Here is a 26,459-nt window from a genome sequence, read left to right as displayed (position 1 = left end):
ACATCTAAACTGGGAGGACTGGCATGCCCCTTATATCATGTAACTCTGTATATCAAATATATAAAATCATAGAATCAGGTATTTTGACAGATTATGAGGGTTTTTATTTAGGGAACAAAGTAAATTAATGCCAAAATATAGGGAAAATTGTAATTATTATTGGATAAAAGGATCAAAGAACACATAAATACCTTACAACAGAAAACCCTAATACCAGCTTTATTTGAAAAAAAAAATCCAGAAATCCCCATATATCACAGTACAAAAAAACAAAGAAAAACTGCTGTCAGCCCACCCACAAAACCTTCTAGCTCAGCACCCCAACCTTCCATTAATTAAATGAGACAATACAGCGGTTACAATTTATCCTTTAACTGACATAAGCTGATCATAACAGCAGGATTAAGTAGAATGATTAAAATATACTAAGAAAATTAAAGACATCAACAATAAAAAGTTATATAGTACAATAATGACAATATCATTAAAGGGGAAATGGAGAGAGAGAGAGAGAGAGAGAGAAGAGTAAAAGGCAAACTTGAAATACACATCATTAACATGTCCTTACAAGGCCTTGTAAAACATACAGTACATAATGGACATTATAGTAATAAGATAAGCCTATAGTCTATCTAAAAGAATATTCAACTTATGAACTACACCACTCATGATTTCACCCACTGATTAACACAGCCAAATCAATACCTGGTATACACAAAAAAAGGTCCTAAAAACATATGTTTAACCTGATTGTGCCTCTGGCTATAGTACAATGTGTTCCAGTAAAGTGAACGCTTCTATGTCACTCTGAGTAGCTGTTAATTCCATTACCCACCTGAGCCATGAAATGTGGCCATCAGGGGTAACTTTGGCATGGAAACAAGGGGTTAGGTCAGTGACGCAGAAGGCCTTTCCATGCATACAGTACGTAGACACATCATGTTAATACACAACCACACAAATATACACACATTCGCTGCATGCAGAGCTGCACTGGTTAAAACAAACTACCATACAGTTGCACACACGCACTCTAAAAGTACATGTAAGTAAATTCAGTATGGGGAAAATATCTCATACAATCTAGTTTAGGCATACCCCTGCATAGCGCCTGAGTCAGAAAATGGGCCTGAATGAGCCAAGCCAGTGACAGGGAGAAAGCATTCACAAACGTGAGGTGTGGACACTACAAATGAACAATAATACCCTATCCAAGTTATGAATCCCCATCCCTCAAGCTTACTTTTCTAGACCACTGCTCTCAAGGCACTACATTTAGGCGATACTGTGTAAGATCCACTTAGACGGTCTCAAATCTATGCTATAATTATGTCTTTCTCTCATGTTGTCCCATTGTCTTTGGCCTGGTAAGGACCTTTTCTCTCTTCATTCTCATCATGGCACATTTCAATCCCAGTTTATATCTACTCAACTTCAAATTAACCCCCCCATCATCAGCACCAATACCTCCCCTACAGACATCTGCATCTGAAATCTTTTGATAGATGCAAGGAAAATGGCACATAACCTAACCTATAGATATAAGCCTATGAAATCATGTCAGGTCCACTTTGATTTGCTGAGGGTAACTGGATGATCAGGAACTGAGCATCTGCAAAACTTATTCTGCCCCACCCACCCTAATAATTCTCCCCCCTATGTTAAATTCAGCGGAGGCTGCCCTCTTTCATCTGTGCTAAAGGACAGCACCCTCTCCTCCAAGCACCTATAACAGAATGCAGGGAGCCTTCTTGCCACGTTTCTTGGCCTGCAATGCTGCCCTGGTTGCCATCTCAAAGACTTCCCTTACACCGTCTTTGGTTTTGGCAGAACACTCTTGGTAGCCGTAGGCACTGATGCGGTTTGCCATCTCTTTGCCATCTTCATATTTAACTGGTTCCTGCAAACACATACACACAGAAAATTTACATTAGGACAGATCCACTATTGACTATTGGGCCACTCAAAAGTTTTGAAACAGAGAACTTACCTGTTTCATTTTGGCAAGTTCTCGTCTGGTGTGCTCATCATTGCGCAGATCTTTTTTATTGCCCACGAGGATGATGGGAACATTTGGACAAAAGTGTTTGACTTCAGGAGTCCACTTTTCTGGAATATTCTCTAAAGCACGAGGAGTGAAACATGCAGAAGTTAGCAATATGTCAACCACACCAGTGTAATGTGATCAATACATATTTCTCATACTGTACCTAAACTATCAGGGCTGTCTACAGAGAAGCACATGAGAATGACATCGGTATCTGGGTAGGAGAGAGGCCTTAGTCTGTCATAGTCTTCTTGACCTGCTGTATCCCAAAGTGCTAGCTCTACCTGTAAAGAAAGACAAGTAGATGGGTACATGAATGGATAGATGCAAGGATAAAAGTGACATGACTAAGCAGACTAACTTAATATTACTCCTCCACTTTATGTTGAAAAACAGCTAAAAAAATAAAAATAAAAATGACTATGCTGCCGAGAGAGCAGGAAAAGATGGAAACAAGTCAATATTTGTCACAATGTGTTTAGTTTGTTGAAACTCATGACATTTGGACTGCGTAAATCTACTACATTTATTAGCAATGTTACATGTCATATTCAGTAGGTGCTGAAAAACTGCTGTTATTGGCTCAACAATCAATTTTGTAAACAAAGAAAAAAATCAAGTTGTTTTGAAAGTAGACATTACATGATGATTTGCTTTGGGTTACTAAACACACGGTCAAACTGTAATGAATAGCCGTATCTATCTATTTCTAACAACTTATTACTCAAATGAGTAAATAATCAACACTCTTATCATGAATTTAAACTGGTTTGCTAATGTTTGTTAGGGAACAGTGTGATTTCTTCACATGATTCCCTATGTTTAAGGTCTGTGTAAGAGCATGTCTCACCTGTTTTACATCCACTTCAATGTCTGCCACATAATTCTCAAACACAGTAGGGACGTAGACTTCTGGGAACTGGTCTTTGCTGAACACGATAAGCAGACAGGTCTTCCCACATGCACCATCTCCAACAATCACCAGCTTCTTCCTGATAGCAGCCATCTATAGAAAAGAACCCAAAACAAGGTTATACTAAGGAGTTGACAAGTCAATAAACAACTAAACAAAACTTTACAGTATGTAAAAAAACACAACATATTGTATCAGGCATGCAAATTTACTATAGTACACAGGGAGAAACTATAGGAAACTATGCTTTGCTTCATAAAAAGTTCCCCCTAGTTGGCATTAAGCAGAAGTAACAACTCAAACAACGTTAGCCAACCTAAAGAAACTAGTGTCCCTCTGCCGTGGATATTCTTTGTTAAAAGAAAAACAATATTATGCTGCGACATAAATCTAAACCACAATGATATATGTGGCACTCAGACGGGGATGTAAAAACAGGTAGCTAAACATTTCTGTGCTATGTTCCCATTACTGCTAAAAGGCTGTGCAGTGTAGTCTGGGGCCTGTCAAACCAACGCCAACGTCTGCTAGCAGGAAAGCTAACGCTGTTTCCAGTGGTTTGAATTACTGTCATCCAAGGTAAAATTTCCTAAATTACAACTACAATATTCATCACATCATTGCCACACTTTTGTCACTGAAACAAGAATCGACTACAAGTTTGAAAGCTGTCGGTAAATAAGATTACCTTGATGTTACTCTGTCCGCCTTTCTCCTCTTCCTGACCGACTGGAAAACTCCGCCCACTTGTGGTACGCATGCGCAAAATTACGTCAACACCAGCAAGGAGTTTTAATGATTTTACTTCCTTTTAAAAACTCTACGTAAATACACTGAAAGCTCAAATCATCAGTCCTTTGGCCGTTTATTAGCTGTATAAAATACCATTAGTACAATACAGTTTAATAATATTATTTAATCATCATATACAAACTATTGTTTTGTGCCATGTTAGTAAAGACCATAGACTGTATAAAGATGGATGTTATTAGACAGAAGTGGGACCATCATTAGTTTGACCTCTTTCCCAGAGGCAAATTAAAATATTAAAGCTTGAACAATGTGGAAATCAAATAACCTATTGGGATTTTATCATAAGATGTTATTGTAATTTATTTAACACTCAATTTACATAAAAATATCAATATTTTGATGTTCATGTATCTCACAGCTTTATTTTTACTGGTGGATGATGTTCTCATCTGGTAATTCTTTCACGTAGACCCCATTTGACTACTACTGGCACATGTGTTTGTTCTTACTTTTTATTTTTTGGCTCAAAGTGGTCTTCCAGGTCTCCATAGCGTTTGCTTTGATTTGGTTACCAGTGCAACATATAACATTTCCAAAAAGAAATATAAATTTAATGTGTTTTATTTACTATTTCTTCACTTAATAAAAAAAAAACATCAACAGTGTAACAGTGCTTGAACCAGTCCCATACATTTACATGTTACTGTATGTCACATAGAAGTCATGACTAGTTTCTATTCCATCCAAGATTTATTTAGGTTTATATTTATGATTAGCCAGCATGACTCATGACTATCTTAGAGCTCTGCATCATGTGCAACCACATCACTCACTCCTGCCTGAGAACTAGGGTACAGAGACTCTTAAGGCTACAGTTTGTCTGAGCTTTCTTACAGAGATGCTTCAGAAGCCTCTCTGTGACTTAGGAGGGGAGATCATCTCTTCAAGCCCCCTGAAAGTTAATGTAGATTGTCTCTCCTTGTCCTCTTCCTCCTCCGGGTTAGTCAAGGACATGGTTGAGATTGAGAAGTTTATAAGATGTCAGCTGCTTCAGTTTGTTTCTATGGTCACTGGAGGTAAAGTTGCCCTGATTGGTTGGCTGGCTTAGCCAGTCTCAGGTCTATTTCCTGACAGTGGTGGTGCTGTTGCTGCGCTGGTAGAACAGCACATAGGCTTGATTGGTCTGAAGCTGGTTCTCTGTTATATGAGTCACACTGTCAGGAAGAGGTTGGAGAGAAATCATGAGAAACCATATATATTCATATAAATATATACAAGCTGTCTCAATATAAAATGAGTCTTTGCTGAAGAGAGTTGTCTCACCTAGAATCGTTGTAAAAGCACCAACCGTTTTCATCTAGGCAGCAGGCTGTGTAATGGCCCATGTTCACTGTCCCAGCATGGTTACATACTGCATACAAATCATATAGAACTGAGCCTGTGTAGAGGAACATGGAGTGAGACAAACAATGACTTAATCCGGTCTGCACAAAAAGTTAACACTGTTAAATTAAAAGAAAGCTTACCACAGTCAACAGGTCCATAGGGTCCAAGGTCCAGGTTAGCGAGTGGGAAGGACACATGGACTGTGCTTTTACTGATGGACCACCGCGATGTCGTGAAGCGATTCAGATCTGATAGACACTGTTAAGCATCATCATGCGTAATCATCTGTGCATAAATGTCAGTTGTAAATTGAACTATTGGCAAAGGATACGGATCACTATAACCTGAGGAAACCTCTGGATGGACAGCCGCTTGGTGCACTCTGTACGCTTGTTACACCTCTCACACATCTGGAAAGTGAACATGCACACGTTAGCATTTATGTTAATTTTCTACTACCTTATCTACCATGATATGCTAATTTAGCAAACAGATACAGAACAGATGCTTCTTCATCAGTTCGTTGTCCACTGTGAATGCCATCATAGCTGTGTGAACTTACTGGTGAATTCTCCTTGTCCAGTTTCTCCTCCTGAGAAAAGAGGTCCAGACACTCCCTTAGCGTGACCTCCCCTCCAGAGCTCCTCTTGGGGATCGGCAAAGACAGATCACAGAACACATCAAATGTGTTGGAGTAGTGGGAGCAGACTGAGCAATGCAGTGAGCTCCGCAGCTGGCCTGAGAACAGGTCTGTCAGAAGAGGTACAAGAATTAATGGATGTCTCTTTCATTGAGCTCATATTGCAAATTAATATAGCATCGTGACTGGATTCCTCACCTACTATCATGCTGTCATCCCTCTCCAAGTGCTTCTTCCACATGGCATGTGCCTCTTCAGAAATTCTAAGGGAGGGAAAGAGAGCGTAAACACATGAAGGACATTGAAGTATTGACTTAAAAAAAATAAATAAATACAACATCTATATCAATACACACCTGAATCTGACATATTTTTGTTCAGGCTCCTTCCCTGTTCGTCTAATGTAGGGTCTGCGATTTATTTCAGTATGCAGCTTGTCTAATAGGAACCTGAGGAACTCCTGTGCGTCCTGTTGACTGGATTAAACACAGACAGAGAAAAACATATTAATAACAAAATAACATAACAAAACATATTCATGTTCCCACAAAGACAAATGCACTGACACAAGTATTGTATTGCAGCGTGTGATGGTGTTATCTGCCTTTTTTCTTTGCAAAGCTGGAAAAATTCTCACCTGTAACCGCTGAAGTAAGGCACCGCGTCTTTGAAAACATTGTAAAACTGTCTTGGATTTACAACTCTGTCTCCTTCATTCACATCCCAAAGGCCCAACAGTACCTGAGAGAAAGCTGGCACAGGAAGACAGGCGGCAGTAAGAGAGGAGGTGACATTTTAACATGAAAGGAGACAAGAGCGCACACACGCACAGCAGCAGAGAGGAGGAACACACCTTCCATCAGCTTAGCATCCTCTTTGGAGAACTTCTCATGCATATAGGACTTGAGCAGACAGTAGTTTCGTAGGCCACACGTGTGAGACAAACACTGGACAACCGCATTGAGGAAACACTAAGTCAAAAACAGAAGAGGTGAAATTAGCATGTTGGTGTAAATACAAATATTCGGGTCATTTTTGGCTTCGTCTAGCCTCACTTACTGTGTTTCCTATGTTCCTAAGGCCAATTCTTCCACTCCCAATGGAAAGCGGCTCTTTCTGTAAAAATCAAACACAGGTAGCTAATGAGTAGCACTAACATGTAACATCTGCTCAGTATGATGCTGCATAGAGCTTCCTCATAGACATGCTTGCATGTGTGTCCTACCGTTTGACCCCTGACTGTGCCTGCACTCCATGTGACTGTCTGTCTCCGTTAACCCTGCCATGCTAGTGTGAATGTAACTTTGTCAGGACAGATTTAGCCTTCTTATCTCATTAGCATAGCCAGGGAGGCTAAAAGGAGGTCAGTCTGAGCATTCATCCTATTTGAGACCAAGGAGTGCTGACAGGTGCTTAAACACGTGTGTGTTGATGTGTATTCCCCCTTAATACCTTCAAGTGATTTCTCTGTCCATGCTTATGTTTCTCTCATGAGTGTGCCATAACTTCTGCAGAAACAACATAAAACATCCTGTGTAGTGTCGCACCTCTTTGTCAGCGACCAGAAGCAGGCCCATCAGTGACGTGTAGAGGACAGACTGGGAGATATCAGCCGTCTCTCTCTGGAGGCCTTTCTGAGACACCAGAGTTCGACATAGGGCTTCACAAGAACTCTCCACATTAACACCACTGGCTCCAGGCATCCTTTTAGACACTGGTAAATCTTTGAAGTAGCAATCGAAGTGAATCCAGAGACGAATAAAGGGCTGTCCCAAAGAAATGCAACCGAGAAGGCTGTGACTAGAAAATTCCTTTGTTTGTTTTCACATGCAGGACATGGTGGTAGTTAAGTACAAGAGAAAAAGTCCTGTTTTTCATTGAATGAAGAACTTCCCAGTTTTAGTCTCCTTTGATTTCCGGACAAATGGGGAGGGAAGGAGTTGAAAGCTGAGGAAAACAAATGACAGGTAATTTGTGAATGAGTATTTCCTTTCTTTTCTTGAATGACTCTTAACTGATCCCATCAATTCACTCTCGTGCCAACAGTGTGCAAGACAGCCAGGACAGTCACGGTCTAACATTAACATCCGCTACAAAAGGAGGCATTAACCATGGATCTCACTCCACTTGTGTTTTCATTATTCTGCACAGCTGTACTAAAACTACATAAAAGAATGAATCATGTTAAATATTGCTGGCTGTTCTCACAGCCAAGGCGTGCACTGATATCGGATCCAATGCCATGTCATTACCGCTTAGCACAGGTAATGGGAAAACTCATGAAAACAAACGTTAGTGTGATAAATCTAAACAATAGAAAAAAGCGGTTTGGACTCACCTGAGCACTTGGTCAGTCTATCTGTGAACAAACTGTCCCAGGCAAACTGTTCCCATCATCTGCTGAGCTGTTAAAAATGCATAAGGTGGACGTCTACTGTTTCAATGTGTGTGCGTCTGTAGGATAGAACTGAAAGTCTACCTCTGTCCTCTGCCCTGTCACCGGTGTCAGCGAGAGGGACAGAGAGAGTGAAGAAGAGAGGGAGAGAGGGAGGATAATCATCTCTAATCTTTTCTCTGTAAATCTTGTTGGCTATATTTAGACTTATCTGTGTGTACTTTTCCAAGAGTACTTCAACAATCTTTATTTAGTTGTCAGTTTATTAAAAAATAACAAAGAACATTTTCAAAATTCACATTCATACTGTTCCCAGTCTGTACAGTACTCTAAGCATTGTAACAAATGGAAAAAAGCGAGAAAAAAAGTAAGGAAATTCTTTGTGTCTGTAATCACAGTTCCACTTATTTTCTCCAAAGTTAATGTACACTTTGATGGAGAGTCCATCTGGTGATGAGCCTGACAGTCAGCGACTGGTGTGTTCTGCCATTTCTGTGTCCGAGCTGAGGCTGAGCTCGGCTATGTGATACAGGGCGGGATCATGGTGAGGGGACAGCTGCGACTGGCTGGTCTGAGCGGTCATGTCTCGTGACTGGACGATGGCTTGGCGGAGACAGGTGATCCACTGCTGTTTGCTGAAGGAGTCGTTGGCCTGCAGGCTATACGTGTGAGCTTTGGAGCGCCCTCTGCTGCTCACACGGAAACAGTTCTTCACTAGGAGATGGAGAAACAAGGGAGAATTCAACTGATGGAGTGGGGAGACATCATCATGCATCTCTGAAGTTTGAATATTATACTGTAAACTATTATTTAGCAACAATTTTGATATGTGTTCTTGTAATTTTATATTACCTTTATCATTCCCTCCAGTGAAGGCTCCTCTGAAGGTGCCTCCTCCACCTGCCTCACCATCTGGGATTTCTTCCAGGTTTATAAGGGCGTTGGGCAGAGGCTGTCTGTACACATGAAACACCTGAGCACCCTCTCTGTCCTCAGCCGGGCGGGTCAACACCAAAGCCCGCTCGAACAGGAACACATGCAGCCGCTGTCAGACGAGACAGATGCACATTACAGAGCACATCGTGTACATACTGTAAGTCTAACATTCAGAATGTTTTGACCTTCTTTATATGAAGTAAACATCATCACAGAGAGCTACCTGGCCCTTGTTGTTTTTGAGTTCTCCGTGGCAGAGGAGGAAGCGGGACTGCTGGATCTCTGGTAGTCTCTGACTCTCTTCAAGGTAGTTGAGACCCCGCCTGTAGAACTGACACTCAGCTTCACCCGTCTTCTTGTTCACTTCCGCCACAATGCTCTGGATGAGCTCCAGCTGAGCAGAACATACAGTTAGAGTTAAAGTGCATGTTTTTAATACTGAGTCGGCCACTTTTCTGTTATTTCTGTTCCAGGAATTTAAAGCAAGTCAGCACTGTTACAGAAAAGTGACAACACGACAAACATTCAGCAGCCATCCCGTCAACATGTTGTTAGACGCCCCCCGCTTTGCCATCACATCCTGTTTGATAAGCCCTGAGGTGGTGGTTGACTGCGCAAAGGTCGTCCATTTCCTCAGACAGAGCTGACTTGCAGTTTCCAATTACTTGAACCACAAACCTCAAACCTGAGTAATCATGTACATTTCTTTAATGTGTGGATTCATTTTTAGGAAACCAACTCACAGCATCAGGCAATGTGTCCTCATCCGGGTGATCTGGAGGTGTGCACTTCTGAATCTCTTTCAATAAGAGAGGGTATTTAACCAAACGGCTCCGAGGAAGATCCAGGAAGTTCCACAAGTCCAGTTTCCTGCTGAACGACGACTCCTGGCACAGGCGCAGGAAGTGCTCCACTCTTTTTTCCTGCTTTTTCTGGTCCAGCAAGGCTTTGGCTCCAACCTGGTTACAGCAGTATGTAACGTAGGACTCCAGGCAAGGAAACTGGAGAAGCAGGGAGATGAGAACATGTGAAGCAGAGATGATGAACTCAGTGACTCCGAGTTTCTTCTTTGTCAGTCCCTGGTTTCCATGGAAATACTCACCCAGTTCATCAGCGTCGGCCCAACTTCTCCAACCGTTTTCTCTGATCCCCTCAGGCGTTCAAGACGGCCCAGAAGATCTGGTGTGAAATAAATAAAATAGATTTTTCTGACATTATAAAAAAGCAACACTAAGTGTCTACAGTCATTAACAACTTTACCTATTTCTGTTTGCTCTGAACTAATTTGGACAGAAAGTAACCTTAACAAATTATAACATTATCAGCCTGCTATATTTTCAGCCTGCTATATTTATTGCTCATGCATCGGCAGGAAATGAAGAGAAGTTTTGACGCATACACTGAGACTGAGATAATGTGTCACACAAAAACAAAGATGATTTACCTTCATGGAGGGGAATGAGTGAGTCCAGAGTCCCAAAGATCTGTCCGAGCTCACTCTCCGTCATTATGTCCAACTTCAGCATGGGCTCATAGTACACCTGGTAGTGGACAGACCAGGAAGAGAATTAGATATTGTGGGAAGGAAAGGACGTTGGTGTCTTGGAAATATTGTATTTGTATAAAAGTGTATTCAGTGAACATGTACCTTTTTGACCAAACTGAGGTCGTCTATAAGTTGTCTCTCTCCCTGAGTCAGCTCGTAGATCACCTGTGGATGAGCCCAAACTCTTTGTTACAACAGCATTCATCAGCATGTTCATAAGAACAGAGAAAACTCTCTTATGCACACACAGCTGTGGAAGATGCCATAGACAAACTGCATGGGCAGTCACAGCTGATTGTTCAATAAAGGAAGTTGAGCCTTCACTGCCAGCTCACATCCTCTTTCATAATACCCATGTAGAGCAGCTTCAGAGAAATGTGGAGTGCATACCCCCCCCCCCCCCCCCGAAAAACACACACACACACTCATGTCATTATAATAACTTTTCTGCAGCTGAACTAAAGGTCCACTGTCACCTCTTGCCGTTTGATTTCCTTTGCAGTGAGGTCATGACTGTCCACAGTGTCACTCCAGCATTGGCTGTTGCGGCGGCGTGGAAATGATGAGGCCTTTGAACGAGGACGCAGGGGAGCTGGGGGCAAAGGTCGTGCCTCTGTGCGAAAGCTAATGGACCGCTGTGAAAAAAAAAAAGAATGGAGTGTGCATGCATAAATGGTGACGAAGAGGAGTCTGAGTGTATCTGTGCATTGTTACCGAAATAGACTGGCCAATGCGTTTCAGAGCAGGGGTCTTCACTGGGGTTATAACACCTGTGACACTATTGGACTTAGCCACAGGTTTAACCCTTTTATTACTGGGCTCCTAAAAGGAAATCACAACACAAAAAGCTTATGAATCAATGGGTGAAAGTTCTACACAAAGAGGTCATTCAGGGTTACTCATCCATGCACATTATGGGACTTTAAAACAACACATCTGTCACAGAACACCACACCTCTGAATCCTTCATGTGGTCGGACATCATTTCTTGCTCGTCCTCTTCCTCTTCATCCTGATAGATAGAAAAAGTTAAGTCAACTCGAGATAGACACGAGAGAGTTCAGGAAGGTGGAAAGAGAGATGTCGAGAGGGGTGAGATGTTGCATGGTGCAGATCTCTCATTTCCTGTGTGAGTCTTTCAAAGAGGAAGAAGCTTGAAACTGTGCCTCTGTAGTAAAACACAAGATGTCTGCCTGTTTCTGCCACACTAACCACATCATCAGGTGTATGTTAAGTGCAGGAGTAAAAACAAAAATAAAAACTCAAATATTATCAGTTAAAATGTATTTGATAATACACACAAGAACACTGGCAGATAGGGGAAAATCAAATTCAAAAAAATCACAGTAACATGGTCTGATAGTGACAAGATTTATAGGTCTGTGTGATCAGAAAGCTGCGATGCCTGCACGGCTGAACATCATGTTCACACCACTTGTCATTTCTGCACAGAGCATTGTGGTCACAAAGGTAAGGTTGACTAACTTCCGCTAGTTACAGAGAAACACACAGAGGGTGCAACACAAATGACACTCACCTCTATAATTCTGATCACCGTTTCAGGGCTCGGGTCTTGTTTTCTCTTCTTCTACAAGCAGAGGTTAATGCAAAAGTGAGTTTTAGGATTTTAGGAATAGCTTTTAGACAGTATAAAGTAGTCAGTACAGAAGTGCAAGAAATAAAGTACATGTGGTAGCTTACCCCACCATGATCACAGGTGCTGGAGTGTCTCTCGCCTGGAACAGAAGACCTTAAAAGGACAAAATGTTTAACAGGTTCATACACAGATTGAGATAAAAAAAAGTACACCTGAAGTACGTGAATGAGATCCTAGGATGTTTACTCACAAGACCTTGTTCCTCAAGTTGAAAATTACTTATTAACATTAATATTAGAACATTGTTTTATTCCAATCATCTTTCAAACAGTAACACTAAAGGGATATTTTGCCATAAAATACAAATACAAACTTCTAGTATTTAGTGTTCATGAGGTATTTTACAGTTTACCCTAGTGAGTTGTCAGCAGTAACACATACAGCATGTAGCTCTCTATAGAAGCATAACGATAACTGTAGCAGGTATCATACCAGGAAGTCCGTATTTCACCAGTCTCCTCCACTTCCATCTTTTCTTTCTCTTCAATGCATCTTCACAAAAAAAAAAGATTCTCAAAATGAGAAATTATCCAAATTGGTCCAGTGTTTCAGTGCCGTATGAGTGCAAGCTTTTTTTGCAGGCAGCTTACGAGCTCTGTGCACTCCTTCCTCCTCACTTTCTTCCTCATCTCACAGCAGACCACATCCTTTACTGTTGCACATACACGTATCCGTTCTAGTGAAGGAGTGTTTAAAGCTCAATATAAAACATAATTACTGAAACTTATCAACTGGATCAAACACTTTAACTGATACTTAGAACAAATTATGTGTGAATAACAATGCACATTATCTACTGAGTGAGACACAAGAGGAAGCATTAGATTCAATGTGCACAATTCCTGTATAGTAACTTACTGAAGGTACACTTGTCAAATGGAAAATGGATTGAAAGCTTCTTTATTATCCACAATATAAATAACTCAACTTGTATTGAGCTGATTCAGACTGTGCTTCCCGGATATGCTCTACAATGACACTTCCGATCAGCCCTATGCAGGTCAGAGGAAAACATGAATGTGACGCTTTCAATCTGCAGGCAAAAGTGACAGGTAGACAAATATGGGACCACAGAAATGTAAAGAAAAAGAACCACACAGTTAAGAGGTGTTTTTACATGTTTATTCACTATCACACTAAGTGCTCCCATTTCAAGATACATCTCGTTGCCCTGCTCTTAAAACTGTTCTGTCATTTGGAGTTAACAAAGTATAAAGACAGTTTATGATCTAACAGGTGTATGTGTTGTTTGACCACCCCCCAAAAATATAATAGAAAACAAAACACATGAAATATAAAGAGAGTAAAGAGATGTCATGCGCAACAGCCCCTTTCAAAGCCACAGAGTGCTGTAATGAGAGTCTAGGGGTGCCTCAAACTGGCAGGGGTATTCTACCAGCATGAGAGATTTCCAATTTCCAGTTGGATTTACCCGTTTTCTGGACTGGGCTTTCTTTTTTTATTTAATTAGGTGAATCTTTGAAGAAAAAAAAACAAGACAGTAATGTAGGGACCTGGTCTAAATGGAGTCTGAAGGGGGAAGAGAGCAAGTAGAGAGGAGGGCAGAAGGTGAGTTGAATTAAAAGATCTCTCCTGTACTGCTTAAGGACAGTAAGACTGTCAGAAGGTTTCAGGGTATAATAGTTGGTCTATGGAGTCCAAGAGGCCACTAAGGCTTGTTTATTAGATTTTGCTACTAAGAAATGTTATGATGTACAGAATACATGCTCCCTTCCTCCAATGACACCACCATATCCACAGCTGAGGATCAACTGGATCCTTAACACACATACAGGTATCCTTAAGTCAGCTTACTGGGACTATGTACACTCAGGCACAGGTTTACACAAACCACAGGCCTAAAAAAAACTTGAATGATCCAATACAACTGACCTGGATCAACCCACCCACCCCTAATCATCAACTGAAAAGACCCACCCTTCACCATACTCCTGCAACTCCCACCGTCCCTGTGGGCGAGCTCAGTGTGGAGCTCAGCGGATGGTGTATCTGACATAGGGCACTTCCACGTCTTCATCTGAAAGGTCATTACAGCATAGCTCAAACACCAGGGCTTTCACGTGCTTGCCCAGCTTCTTTTTGGACACCTTAGTCACAATCTCCGTCATTCTGTGGGGCAGACAGAGGAGGAACACAAGTGAGTCAGTAAATAACACTAAAGTGTGACTGGTACGGGGAACAAGTGGAAAGATGTACTCACGGTAAGTCCAGTCTCTCTTTCAGTTTGGCAGCAGGCATGAAAAATGAATAGAGCATGGACACTCCCTGAGAAAGCATGGTGATCTCCAACTTATGCTCATTCTACCAAAGAACAGGACAAATGATGGTTAATTGTATGACAGAAAAAAAAGGTGCCAACGTCAATGTGGGACTTGGTCGTACTTTAAAGTAGTCCAGGAACTGTCGGAGTGTCATCTCTTCCCCACTGGGCTGCATTCCTGTGACCTCAAAGCGGTCCCACAGTGTCCAATCAATTTCATAATACTGCAAACAAAGATAAAAGTTAATACTATTGATAATGTTAGTTACAAGTATAGAACACGTAAAATATTTACCCAGTTATTAAATAAAAAAAAAATTTCTCCTCAGCACACACTGATACTATCAGCGTGAGAAGGTGAGTTGAACTCACTTACATCCGGACAGACAACACGTATCTGTCCGATGTATCAGTATTAGCATGGCTGAATCATCATTGGAGCTCAACAACATATTGGAATAATACCTTTTTGTTTTCCTACCACTGTATAAAGGGCATATATCTTAACAGTTAAAAAAGAAGAGAAAGACAGATAACTACCTTATGTTTTGGAGCAGCAATGGGCTCAGAAAAGCCAAAGAATGGAAGGGCCAAGTTCATGAAACCATTCTTGTACGACTCCAGCTTCGTCTGACCTTGGACAATCTTGAAGAGCTCCAAGCACACTAGGCCGACCACTGCAGCTGTTGTAGTGGCAATGGCAGGAATAATCTTGCCAGCTATCAGTTTGCTCTACATTGGACGAATGACAAGGGAAATAACTTTAAATAATCCAATGTTCAGAAAACTTTAGGTCGGTTGCAGGTTAAAAAGATGCACCCCACCTTGTGTCTGTCTGTTGGTGGAATGTCATAATTCTCTGCTCTCAGGTTGGAGGCTGCAACAATGAAGTCCATATGGAAGTTGGTGTCATCATCCTGTAAACACACAAGCAAGGCAATCAGTGTAGGTTGAGGTTAAACTAGTGGTGCAAGTCATCCCAAGCTGTATGGTTTAGTCATGTAAAAATTAAAAAAAGATGTACCTTTTCAAAGTCAATGGAGTTGAGTTTGAATTGGGAATTCTCAGGAGACGGTAACTGGGTCTTCAGCTCTTCCAGTCTGGAGTCATCTGTGTATCAAACATAACAGTGGTTACTTAATACTCTCAACAAAAGTATCCACAATGAGGCACAATCATAGATGGCTTCAATGTTTGATTACTTTTACCAATAATAAATGTAAAGATTCAGACAAACAAGTTTTTTGCTAAAATAACATCTACTAACTATCAAGACCGACATTAAATGAAACCTACCAACAGAAGAATTGCTGTTTTGCAGCTCCTGATCAGAGACGTGGATTTTAACCCCTGAACGAGGTGTGAAGGTTGGCACCTTGACATCCTGCAAGATCTTGATCACAGATGCACGGTCAATGCTGCCCTGCAAGCCGTATGACTGAGCAAACAGGTTAGCTGCTGCCAGTACGTAGTCCACATGCAGGTCCTACAAAAGAAAAGTTGTCATTTCTCCAACACCGATGGGCTGAGCAAAATCATAATAACAAATTAATGCATACTCACGTTGCTAGTGCTGAAGTCTAATGGGTGAGGACACCTCTTTGGGCCTGACCAGAAGGGGGCACCAGAGCTGGTCAGCTGCAAAAAAGGCAGAGCAAAAATAGAACACATTAACAAAAATATTTAAAAGCATATAGCACAGAAAAAGGTAAAAAAGGGTGGTATGGTAAATATGATATGACACAATGTGACAAACTTGCTTTACTTCCAGCCCACCCAGAACCTATAATGTACATTTGCAGCATTTGTGAGCTCAGCATAAAAAGCAAATAGGGTGGCATTTCTTTCCGTTTGGGAACAACTAAACTAAACAGATTTTTCAAGGAGACTACCCATGACAGAGAGATTAATTTCAGAAGTTAAGTTGGGAGATTCTTTCATTGGGTGATAGAAGATGTATCTTCTACATGGAATCAACTAAATTCTTATGAGGACATTTTTCCAACAGCTTAATCAAACGGCATCAAAGCAACCGTGACCAAGTGACCTCAGTGTGTACCTGATCTGGAGGGAAGTTGTGCAGTAGTTGACGAATGTTGTTGCTGTATTGGCACTGCCAATGGTTGCGAGCCCAGGCTACACAGTCAGCCCAGCTGTGGGGGCGATCTGTGACAAGACACTTAAAAACGGCTTCCAGAACCTCGACAGGCTGAGCTCCTGGAAGCTTCAGAGTACGTTCCATGAACTTGGGATCTCTGCAAAATGAATAATCATAAAACTGGTCATAACAATGTGAAGAATAATAATTTCTTTTTTTACTACAAAAGCAAAATGTTGATAATGCATCTTCAGAAAAAAGGGCACCATGATGACCCTTTCACAGACGGATAGACTATTGACCCCACACAGGACAAAAGATGGAATAATTACACGGCAGCTAGAGAGTATCTTTGCAATGACAGGCAACTTACGTGAGGTACTGCATGGCATTCTCTTGTGGCTGTTTGAATAGTCCCTCAAACTCATCACGAGCCCACTGAACAAGGGAAAATATTAACAGATCAGTAAAAGCTTTGATAGACTAAATATTTGCTATAATCAAGAAAGTGGAACAAAATTTTTATAAAAATGTCATTTTGTTCCACTAGGGGGCGCTTGTTTAAAAGCAATTGAATTCCAGGTGTTAACTGCCTCTAAAGGAGGGTGCAGTAACTACACCAAACACATTGTGCAGACAATGTATGCTCATTATTTTATGTTAAAAGCATTAAGATTGCAGTCTGGCAGGTATTATATCTGATAATACACCAGGTTGAATACTGTAGATGGGTGTTAAACACACTTAGTATTACTGACCTGCAATGTGTGTTCAATGGCATTTGGGAAGTTCTTGAGGGTACAGATGGGGATGGACTTCTCAGGTGGGTCTTGACTAGAGCTGTAGGACTCTGTGAGGAAGGGGATCACAACCTGGACATTGCCTTTGGTACCCAGGGTACCCGACTCCAGTAAAGGTTTACGGTAGTACACACACCTCCGATCCATATACATACCTTAAGTAAAAACAGGATACACTTATAGTAAGACAATATGCTCAACACCGACTTTAACTTGGTCAAACTGCCTAAATTCCATTGACTTACGTGCATCAACATTATCCAGTGCATTGGCAACTCCATCAAGGCTTTCAAAGAAGTCGTCATCATAGACCCTCTCTGTGTCAGGGCCAACTCTGTTCTGATGAGCTGTGATCTTGATGAAGGGGTTCATCTGCTTCACTGCAGCAGCAGCTGTATCACTCTTCATTTTCTGTTGCCACACACACAAACAACGGGTATCAACAGCCAAATACTGACACAAATTTTTTTAAAAAGAACATCTGTGCAATAGACAAAGCTGTCTTACATTTTGATCACATTTAAATGCCTGTGCATGACCTGTGGTCCTTTATAAAAGCCTACAGCATACATCTGCCAGCTCTGGGTTCCTCCAACAGCAGTTTCTTTTGACATAAGGTCAGGCTTGGATTAACTGACACAAACAATATCATGTAACAGTAATAGTGTATGCTTGCAGTCTGTACTTTGAAAGGTCACTGCATTTCATTTAGCATCACAAGAAACAACCAATACTCGGCACACCAACAATAAGCTATTGTGACCCAAGGCATTTAGCTTGATATAAAACTATTAGTATGAAGTAGCACTGAAAAATAAAACAGACCCATTAATTGTTCTATTCTGTCACAGTTAAGGGAAGCGCTTAGTAATTCTGGGCACATTTTAAAAGAAAGATGTCACTTTCAACAGAAAAAGTACATATATACACAATATTGATATTGTTTGGCTGTATAAACATAGCACAAAACATAATTAGTGTGGACTTCTTTGTATACTTCAGAGCAAAGTAAAACAGTGGTACTGACCGTCACATCTGAGGGTCTAAACAGGAACTGTCTATTGAGGTTGGACTTCTCAATGGTATCCATGTCAGTTACAATGACCTCGCCTTCCCCACCAGCAAGTCCAATCATGGCAAAGTTTTTTAACAGCTCACAGCCAATGGCACCAGCTCCAACCTGGAATGATTTAAATATTTCTTAGTGAGTAAGGCATTGCATTAAAACGTAAATATTTCCTGTCCTTACTAGAAAAAAAATGCATTTTGCATGCAGTAAATGGTCAATTATTTCTTAAACTGACAGGTAAACATACAGATTACATATGCCAATGTTTAGAGAGAATGTATAGTTTAATGGAACAAACAGGGCCAAATCAACAGTTTCCAGCATACATGGCTCCAAAAGGTAAACTAGTCTACATACGCTCACTCATGTTAAGAAACAATATCTCTCCACCAAACCTGTTCTATATACCCTAGCAACAGGACACCAGAAAAGGTGTTGGACATTTTTCCATTGGCTGACTCACCAGGAAGTAGCGCTGCTTGGCAAGAATATCCTGCATCTTGGTGCCAAACACGGCAATCTGCCCGTCATATCGACTGTTTCTCTAAAAGGGAAATCATAATAGGCATAAAATGTTTAACCCTTTCATTTATTGCTATCATGTACATTATATTTTGCAGTGAGTGTGTCTGGTCCACTGTGAACACATACAGGGGCACACTCTTCCTCTGTGAGGGTAATTCCTTCTTCTTCAGCCAGGCACTCCAGGGCATCAAAATACAGCCATTGCATGATGGGCATGAATTTTCCTGTGCATGCCTGAAAGAATAAAGAGGATGCAAGATTAATTTCATTACTAAGCAAAACTAAATTCAAATAATTAGATGACTAACCCATTGCAGGTAGATTTCACACTGACCTTCATCACTTCCTGTGCAGCCAGACCACCAAAGAAGGCATTGACAGGAGCCAGATCACCAGCAGCAATGTATGCCATCTTTTTGATAAGAGCTTCATCCAGCTCCTCCACTTTAGCTGCCCCAGTCTGAGCAGAGTTCAACTCCTTGGTCAATGTTAGCAACTCCTCACCATCAGCCTGGAATACGCACAACTCAGCATTAAGATTAACATTATTAATCCCCATAGGGGAATTAAGTTTTAGGAACAGGAATAAAATCTTACTACATATACACACATAGCAGCAGACAAATAAACAAAAACACATAGGTAATGTAACTGAGAAGTTTGAGGTGCACCCGAGATGATGCTTTAGTTTAAGTTTGTAAGCACTGCTCTGACGGTCACAGATGAACATTTTAACCATGTCAACTTTTGTTTTTGCTGTAGTGGACAATTACTTGTGGAAGTCTGCAGTGAATTGAGCCACTACATTTAAATACAGGGGCTATGTTCTTTCAGTGGAACCAAAAAAGAGAATAGGTTCATACTTATATTTCTATACAAATAAAAGTAATTTAAAACAATGTTATGAAGAGAATAACCCACTATCATAATTGACATACCTGATTCCAAGGTGCAGGAAGGTGGTTGTGTTTCTTTTGGAAGGCATGGATAGCCTGGAAGCCCAAGTGCAGCTGTCCTGGACGCTCAAACTTGGCAAAGTCTGTCATCATGAACTCTGGCTCGACCAGGGAGGACGAGAACGATTTCTGTAAAGAAAAGAAACAAAGTTAGTGAGGCTGGGTGAAAGAAGTAGCAGATACTGTGGTGTTAGAGGTTATAATTCAAATTATAATAATTTCAGCTATCAAAATTTAGCATTAAAATTTGAAGCCACTCACAAAGCTGATCTTCTTGGGCATCTTAACCTGTGAAACTATTCCTCCTCTCACATAGTCTGTGAAGCCAGCTGTGTCACAGATGCTGAAGGTGTATGGGCCTGGACAAAGATGGCAAGTTGGGTTGACATGCAAACAGGACTCAGAAAAATTTGTTTTTCTTAAAAACGAATGCCCCCTACCTAAAACCTTTATTTCCACTGGCTGGCAGCCATTGAGCTCCGTCATACCCTGAACCTCTGTGAAGGTTACATGGTCTCCACTCTCAAAGCCATGGCGAGCCTCATCCAAGCAAGTCACAACCCCAGCAGAGTCCTGAAAATCGATTGATGAGTTGATGTCAAAGATGTGCTCAAGGGTAAGTTATTTCAAATGCAGAATGCCACTAAAATCATTCAGAAGCACATACAACAACTAACCTTTGTGATCATGGAAATCATGGCACTCAGCGGCTGCTCTCCATTGGTGTCATACACTATCATTTCCTCTCCAAAGTCACAGAAAAGCTGGCTACAAGAAAGCAGCACACAAATGTTAGAGACTTACAGTCAGAATATTGAATTTACTCCAAGTAAAGTCTGAACAAGTGTATAAATCTTACCCAAACAGACCACGTGTGTCTGCAACAATGAGCTTGATTCCTTTGCTGTGGCAGAACTCTCCTACATGCTGCTGCTCGTCCAGAGAGGAGTTGGTCAGCACTACAACCTAGATTTCAAGAGACAAATTTAAATACAAGCCTGTTTGTATAAATGCTAAAATGCCTATAGATATAGTGTCAGTTATACCTGGAACTTTGTCACGTAGTCTTCAGTGAGTGCTCCAGTGTAAGCAGTCACAGGAACGTAGTTGTTAAGTTCAGCCAACCGGGGCTGACTGACCTCTGCCCTGTTCTTTCCCAGGTCCTCCTCTCGTAGGTAAAACTGGCCACACACACACACACACACACACACACACACAATAAAAAGATGTCAGGGATAACTTTATACCAATGCAATCAAACACTGGTAGATTCAGATTGACTACTTTATACACAGGCCTAAGAATAGATCTATCAATATTTTTATGGAGGCTCAAATGGTTCACAGGGGAACAACTGTGGATGTGAAACACTGGAAGGCAGGGAAAATACTGATGACTTATACAGAAATATTGCTGTGACAATTCCACAATAATCTACAATAAGTTTGCTTTGTCAGCTCAAATAACAGCTGAACTCATTTGGCGTTCTTTGCCAGATCTGTTTTAGCTGAGTGTGGGTGGTGCCAGATATTGAAGGGCACCGACTATAAAAGAAAGGTAATAGGACAGAACAGAAATATACACTGGCCATTCATTTCATATTGATGTATGAAACTGATGTCAGTTGCTGAAGAGATACGTGTGAAGACACAAAGGTAAAAAGCAAAGGCACAACTGACATGCACATTTAACCAGAAGAGCCAGAATAAGTTTATATGGCGTTAGAAAAGATACATAAGCACTCTGGATGATAAACCACAACAATCCCACCCAGTGTAATGAAACAGGCTTTAGCTGTACTACGATTATGACCAGGGAAGAGGCCACCCACTGATAAATCTGGGTCAGACGATGGATAGCAAAGGAGGGGGTGGTGCAATACTCTTTATGGATGGCAACAATACATGACTCATAAAAGACACAGCAACAATGCACTTTGGAATCATGTACAATGACAACAGATGACTGAATGAATTATCGTCTGGTACAAATTCTGGGATTACTGGCCTAATGCAAAATGATAACATCTTAATGATTTTACTCACCTGAGAAGAGAGATCTCTCCATTCTGCAACTCCTTGGTCATGCACAGTAACACTTCTAACTCCTCCCAGGATGACATTTTTGGCAATCTCAACTCCAAGTCCTCTCATGCCAGAGATAAGGACACTGGAGTTTTGCATGCGCTTCATAGCATCATGGCCTAATACATAGCTGCAGAAGGAAAGAGAAGACCCATTGGCACAATCTCCTGCTGTCTGACAGTTAGCCCAATACTTAATAATTAATTCAGGATTGTAAATTCATGCAGCAAGAAAACTTACAGTTGTCTGGAGTACAGGCCTTCATCAATCTCAGCATCATTGCCATTCTTAGCCATGCCCTAGAAAGAGACAGCAGGATATGCAATCAGTTTGTCACAAGTTCTGCCTGCAGTATAAAGTGGATGTGTTTGCACTTACGTTGGCAGGTGTATGGGACAGATCAGTTCTGACAGAGTTAGAGGAGGAGCAGTGGGATCCCGTCTTCGTCTCTGTTCCTGACAAGCGACGCTTCTTGGACAGCGGCGAGCTGGACATCTGTGCAATATATTTAAATGTAAATTTAAATAAATAGGTCACACGGCTGAACAGCTTGTGTATATTGTGTCCATTATGCTAACATTTTCCTTAAGCAATTAATTTGCTTACAACACATAATGTTTATTAATGGCAACTTTGGTAATTACTTAAGGCAGCAAGAAACTGCAAGAATTTCTGTATATATTTTGTTGTTGTGGTTCAATTATGACGAGGATCCAAGTTAAATGCTAACCAATCCCCTTCATGCAGAAGAGAGGATTTTTGGTCTAGAGAGCAGCTGGGCTGGCTGCAGGCCAAATACAAATCTGCTAGAAAACGAACTGAGCCTGGGAAGGGACATGAATAGCAGCATTATCAGTTCTTTTCATGCTCAGGGACAGCACTGGTTTGTTTATGTACTTCTATTGTTTATTATACCAGTGTTTAAGAACGCTAACATCGTTTCAACAAAAAGAGCTGAATCATTAAAAGTTCACTGCGGTAAAGTGAGCAGTACCTCACTCTGGCACGCAGGTGTTCACACAAGGACTGTTGTTTGCGGCTACAGCCTGAGTGTTCAAAATATAACAATAAACACCGAAATGTAGCCAGAAATACCAATAACACAGGCAAAGCTAGTCACTTGGAAAGTGAAAGGCCGCAGTACCTCGAACCCAGTTCCACTAGAGGCTTAATTTTTAGCTACAATTTCCGCATCAAATGCAGCCAACCTAAAACGTCCACCAAGGCATACTTGTCAGATTATAAACTCTTAAGCAACCTCCAACTATAAAATCAATTCGGTCAATCTGATATAACAAGCAGACAAACTCGTATCCGAATCGGACGCTTCATCAAAAATGAAAATCGAGGCATCCGGCATGATACAGCAAAGCCGCCCGGCTGTTACTGTAGTTTACCAAACCTTATACTAATCGTTAGCTGTTAGCACGCCATTTAAAGCTTTCAGCGTGTAAGAATTATACATTCGTTGTCAGTCAGTAGCACCAATAGGAAACCGATTAAGTAGGTTACGTGCCACTAATCAGTTAATTGATTTGGCAACTGGACAAAGTCGAAACATTAATAACTTAGAGGCAAGAAAACACCAGCCTCTCTCCATTAGCAGCTCGGCCTAGGCCTACATTGCCCGTAGTGCGGAACACAACTTTACAAGCTAGCAGCCGTAGCTATGTTGCAACCTGCTCCTTAAAAAGAGAGCAACGGGATTTGACAGCACTACCGCAGCTCCAATATACACACCTCATCAAAAACACAATCGAACTTTGTCGTTCAACAGAAGCATTTTGCGAATGAAAGACAAGCCTCTACACTCGTGCTCCATTGATTTCTCTTTTCTTACCAATAATCCTTCTCGGTCCCTTCCCTATGCGAACCCGCTCCTCTCCCGCAGTGTGTAGATGTCAGTAATAACGATGATTGTAAATTCGAACGGTTTGAACCGAGAAAAGAAACGCGATGTGGGATTAGGTTGGTCTGCACTATATTGTCGAGTCACTATGTCGTTGTGCTCAGAGTCTCTCCTATGTAATTGCGTTGCTGGCTTTGCGACTGCAGACGGGAACAAAACCAAAATGGCAGATGGGCAGAAGGGGCGGAGAAGCTGTGACGCATGAGCTGAACTATTCAACAGGAAAGGGTGGCTGCAAGCATGCTGTTCACTCAGGCTCTCAGCTCATTGGTTGCTACATCGAAGGCAACGCGCACTCATCCCGCCCTTGCTACCAGAAGATGCATGCCATGTATATTACTGTACAATGAACTGCCGGACCTCCAGCGATCCACGTAACAAACACACTGTGATTCCACTGACCATGTGTGACACTAGAGCATGAAAGAAAACTTCTATTCTTTTAGGGATCTTTGCAAAGTAACGCTAAAAACTAGTCCAGCTGATCGAGGACCATCAATACCAGCACCTTTGTTTCAGTGACAGATTAACGAGAGGCCCTCTGATTATGGAACTAGACTGCAACCACAAAGCTTACACTAGACAGGCCAACAGGCATCATCAAAAGCACATCAACTGTACACCCGGACTGGATCCAGTCCCACTGTGATTCACTCATGTGTTACACTGGGGTTTGTATTATTATTTTCTTAAGTTCGAATCCCTAGAAAGTCTGGAAGTGCTGCAGGAGCACATTAAATAGATACATTTGCTACTAGCTAGCTGAAGTGATGGTTAACGTCTGGGCCCTCAGTCACATTGAGGTTAAGAGTGAGCATTCCTTGCAGAGGAGTATTGGGGGAGGGGGTGCCTGGCAAATGACAAAGGCCCCGGGAAGAGTGGGCCGCATATTCTCGGGTACACATGTCGAGGGGATCCCCTGTTCTCATCTTTTGACTAGAACGTTATAAAACCTTCACATCCATCATTCTGTTTATTCCGAACGTAGTGATATAATGCTAGAATAGAAGACTACCTAACCCAACATGAGAAGCAGAATTAAAATACCAGACAATGTTACGTTACTGTGGGTTACAGCAATAATTATGCTATTTTACCCAACAAAATTCACCTAGCAAGAAGAAATAGTCAGTAGGCTCTACGTTCCATGATGCAAGTTAGCAGGGATATGCTTATCAGCATACCCTCTATCTAATGTTTGCAGCAACTAGCATTCTGACTACCGTTAACGTTATTTATCAGAGAACACCCCCAACACAGCACCGCCGTGCATATAAAACGTGCAAATGTGAATTTAACGTTAACAGTAACGTGACAGTGTCTCGTTAGCTATGGTTAGCCATGCAGAAAGATGAAATTATTCAGTTAGCCGACGCCAAGTAACGATAACGAGTACCAATAACGCAGATCAAAAGACTGCGTAGTTGTTAGCTATGTGCAGCTAGCGTTAAGGCTATCTAGCCACCCAACGACTTTTTCCTTCTTGTGCCGCTATGTTAGCTAACTGGCTAACGTTAGCCAACTAGCTAGGGCTAACATTACCAACACGAGAGCTTACACAAGTGTGCAGAACTTACCACATCCGATATTACTCGGCCTGATCTGTAGTATTAAAAATCGGCGTCTGTTTAAGAAAACAACCTAACAAACAACGTGACAACTCAACACTGCCGCTATTTGCAAACTGAAAAGTGTGTCACGGTGGCGGGCTCTGTGTGAGTTTTTTCCGCTGGACGGCTGCCTGCCCGGCTGTTCCCGAACCGTTTCCCCTCACTCTATTTCAGTAGAAAGCAAAGCAAAGCAGCAACATGTGCACGTTACAGGCACAACCATCACCCCGACCCGAAGGGTTCACTACCAAATGATTCCGGTTGATCTATCATTATTACATCTCCCTACTTCATCATTAACGTTTATCAACATGATACACGTTATTAACGACTGTACATTTTAGATAGCCATATAGTTTATTTGTATGTTAAGAGTTTCGAGCTAACGTATTTTTTTCACCCCCGTTCTTTCACAAACATGGACCAATCCAAAGCGGACGCAGTGGCCTATGGGACTTGTAGTCCATACCATGATAATATAATGTAACAGCATAAAGACATTAAAACGTAGTAGTTACCCCATCATTTAGAGACATTAAAGACAAAATCACGTGATTTTTTTTTTAAAACTAAGGATCATACTCAAACAGCTTTTCTTTTTCAACTTTTATTCAAAGACTTGCAAACAGCACAGTTTATAATAGAGACAGAATAGTGGAAGTGTAGACTTGTTCAGGAGAAAACACAGAACCTAGTTTTACAAACACCCAAAAGCAGAATGGAATTCAGAGTGACAAATATGATTAAAAAAGAGGAGCAAATAGACAGGACTGTGCAAATAACAGTAGCTTACTAAATAACTGTGTCTACAAAACTGGAGAAAAGTGAAAATAACAGTTCTGGACTATATTTTG

General features: G+C 41.3%; 4 protein-coding genes and 1 non-coding gene across 6 annotated transcripts; all 5 read right to left on the bottom strand.

Moving 5' to 3' along the window:
• Positions 1-188: 188 nt before the first annotated feature.
• Positions 189-3,707, bottom strand: LOC114439217 (rho-related GTP-binding protein RhoA-C-like). Its single transcript, XM_028411049.1, has 5 exons — positions 3,649-3,707; positions 2,898-3,053; positions 2,211-2,331; positions 1,991-2,121; positions 189-1,900 (listed from the first exon to the last, which is right to left on the bottom strand). Exons 2-5 carry the CDS (start codon positions 3,051-3,053, stop codon positions 1,727-1,729), a joined length of 582 nt encoding a protein of 193 aa, XP_028266850.1. The 5' UTR covers positions 3,649-3,707; the 3' UTR covers positions 189-1,726.
• A 1,100-nt stretch (positions 3,708-4,807) lies between these two features.
• Positions 4,808-7,442, bottom strand: usp21 (ubiquitin specific peptidase 21). The gene is made up of 11 exons (XM_028409424.1): positions 7,287-7,442; positions 6,799-6,855; positions 6,593-6,710; positions 6,377-6,491; positions 6,096-6,215; positions 5,938-6,002; positions 5,662-5,849; positions 5,431-5,509; positions 5,240-5,347; positions 5,037-5,151; positions 4,808-4,927 (listed from the first exon to the last, which is right to left on the bottom strand). Exons 1-11 carry the CDS (start codon positions 7,440-7,442, stop codon positions 4,834-4,836), a joined length of 1,215 nt encoding a protein of 404 aa, XP_028265225.1. The 3' UTR covers positions 4,808-4,833.
• A 946-nt stretch (positions 7,443-8,388) lies between these two features.
• On the bottom strand, positions 8,389-12,892 carry arhgef3l (Rho guanine nucleotide exchange factor (GEF) 3, like). Its single transcript, XM_028411048.1, has 13 exons — positions 12,706-12,892; positions 12,318-12,366; positions 12,154-12,204; positions 11,572-11,628; positions 11,331-11,438; positions 11,093-11,251; positions 10,719-10,781; positions 10,515-10,611; positions 10,173-10,249; positions 9,814-10,071; positions 9,294-9,464; positions 8,987-9,179; positions 8,389-8,848 (listed from the first exon to the last, which is right to left on the bottom strand). The coding sequence occupies exons 1-13, from the start codon at positions 12,741-12,743 to the stop codon at positions 8,601-8,603; spliced, it is 1,569 nt and encodes a 522-aa protein (XP_028266849.1). The 5' UTR covers positions 12,744-12,892; the 3' UTR covers positions 8,389-8,600.
• Positions 12,893-13,378: 486 nt separating this feature from the next.
• Positions 13,379-25,782, bottom strand: uba1 (ubiquitin-like modifier activating enzyme 1). Of its 2 annotated transcripts, none has more exons than XM_028409936.1 (26): positions 23,927-24,181; positions 22,465-22,581; positions 22,327-22,385; positions 22,048-22,216; positions 21,049-21,183; positions 20,862-20,968; positions 20,680-20,770; positions 20,443-20,575; positions 20,264-20,361; positions 19,985-20,131; positions 19,381-19,557; positions 19,173-19,280; positions 18,985-19,065; positions 18,480-18,632; positions 17,698-17,863; positions 17,411-17,607; positions 17,026-17,090; positions 16,614-16,809; positions 16,118-16,192; positions 15,851-16,040; positions 15,579-15,664; positions 15,379-15,471; positions 15,095-15,286; positions 14,677-14,778; positions 14,495-14,595; positions 13,379-14,403 (listed from the first exon to the last, which is right to left on the bottom strand). In XM_028409936.1, the coding sequence occupies exons 2-26, from the start codon at positions 22,579-22,581 to the stop codon at positions 14,268-14,270; spliced, it is 3,174 nt and encodes a 1,057-aa protein (XP_028265737.1). In that variant the 5' UTR covers positions 23,927-24,181; the 3' UTR covers positions 13,379-14,267. The 2 variants fall into 2 exon arrangements, with proteins under 2 accessions (XP_028265737.1, XP_028265738.1); XM_028409937.1 differs by lacking the exon at positions 23,927-24,181 and adding an exon at positions 25,573-25,782 and having other exon boundaries at positions 14,262-14,403.
• LOC114439234 (small nucleolar RNA U6-53/MBII-28) lies at positions 14,875-14,995 on the bottom strand. Its single transcript, XR_003671033.1, has one exon. It is a non-coding gene; the product is annotated as a small nucleolar RNA U6-53/MBII-28 (small nucleolar RNA).
• Positions 25,783-26,459: the final 677 nt, after the last annotated feature.

This window comes from Parambassis ranga, chromosome 7, assembly GCF_900634625.1.
Source record: "Parambassis ranga chromosome 7, fParRan2.1, whole genome shotgun sequence".
In the NCBI taxonomy this organism is placed as follows: Eukaryota; Metazoa; Chordata; class Actinopteri; family Ambassidae; genus Parambassis; species Parambassis ranga.
The sequence above is the reverse complement of the archived record's forward strand: the minus strand, read 5'-3'. Positions and strand labels throughout refer to the sequence as shown.

Bases quoted from the DNA above. Each gene is read 5' to 3' on its own strand.
- uba1 (XM_028409937.1), bottom strand. From the start codon at position 22,581: ATGTCCAGCTCGCCGCTGTCCAAGAAGCGTCGCTTGTCAGGAACAGAG. The intron at 16,810-17,025 runs GTAAGTTGCCTG...TTCATTTTGCAG, and splicing joins AATGCCATGCAGTACCTCAC to AGATCCCAAGTTCATGGAAC. The intron at 15,665-15,850 runs GTAGGTTTCATT...TTTGATACACAG, and splicing joins AAACAGCAATTCTTCTGTTG to ATGACTCCAGACTGGAAGAG.
- usp21 (XM_028409424.1), bottom strand. From the start codon at position 7,442: ATGCCTGGAGCCAGTGGTGTTAATGTGGAGAGTTCTTGTGAAGCCCTA. The intron at 6,492-6,592 runs GTGTGTTCCTCC...TTCCTGTGCCAG, and splicing joins GGATGCTAAGCTGATGGAAG to CTTTCTCTCAGGTACTGTTG. The intron at 4,928-5,036 runs GTGAGACAACTC...TCTTCCTGACAG, and splicing joins TGCTTTTACAACGATTCTAG to TGTGACTCATATAACAGAGA.
- LOC114439217 (XM_028411049.1), bottom strand. From the start codon at position 3,053: ATGGCTGCTATCAGGAAGAAGCTGGTGATTGTTGGAGATGGTGCATGT. The intron at 2,332-2,897 runs GTGAGACATGCT...CTTTCTTTACAG, and splicing joins TTGAAGTGGATGTAAAACAG to GTAGAGCTAGCACTTTGGGA. The intron at 2,122-2,210 runs GTACAGTATGAG...CTCGTGCTTTAG, and splicing joins AGACAGCCCTGATAGTTTAG to AGAATATTCCAGAAAAGTGG.
- arhgef3l (XM_028411048.1), bottom strand. From the start codon at position 12,743: ATGGAAGTGGAGGAGACTGGTGAAATACGGACTTCCTG. The intron at 11,252-11,330 runs GTAACAATGCAC...TTTTTTTCACAG, and splicing joins GCATTGGCCAGTCTATTTCG to CGGTCCATTAGCTTTCGCAC. The intron at 9,465-9,813 runs GTGAGTTGGTTT...TGTTCTGCTCAG, and splicing joins AGGACACATTGCCTGATGCT to CTGGAGCTCATCCAGAGCAT.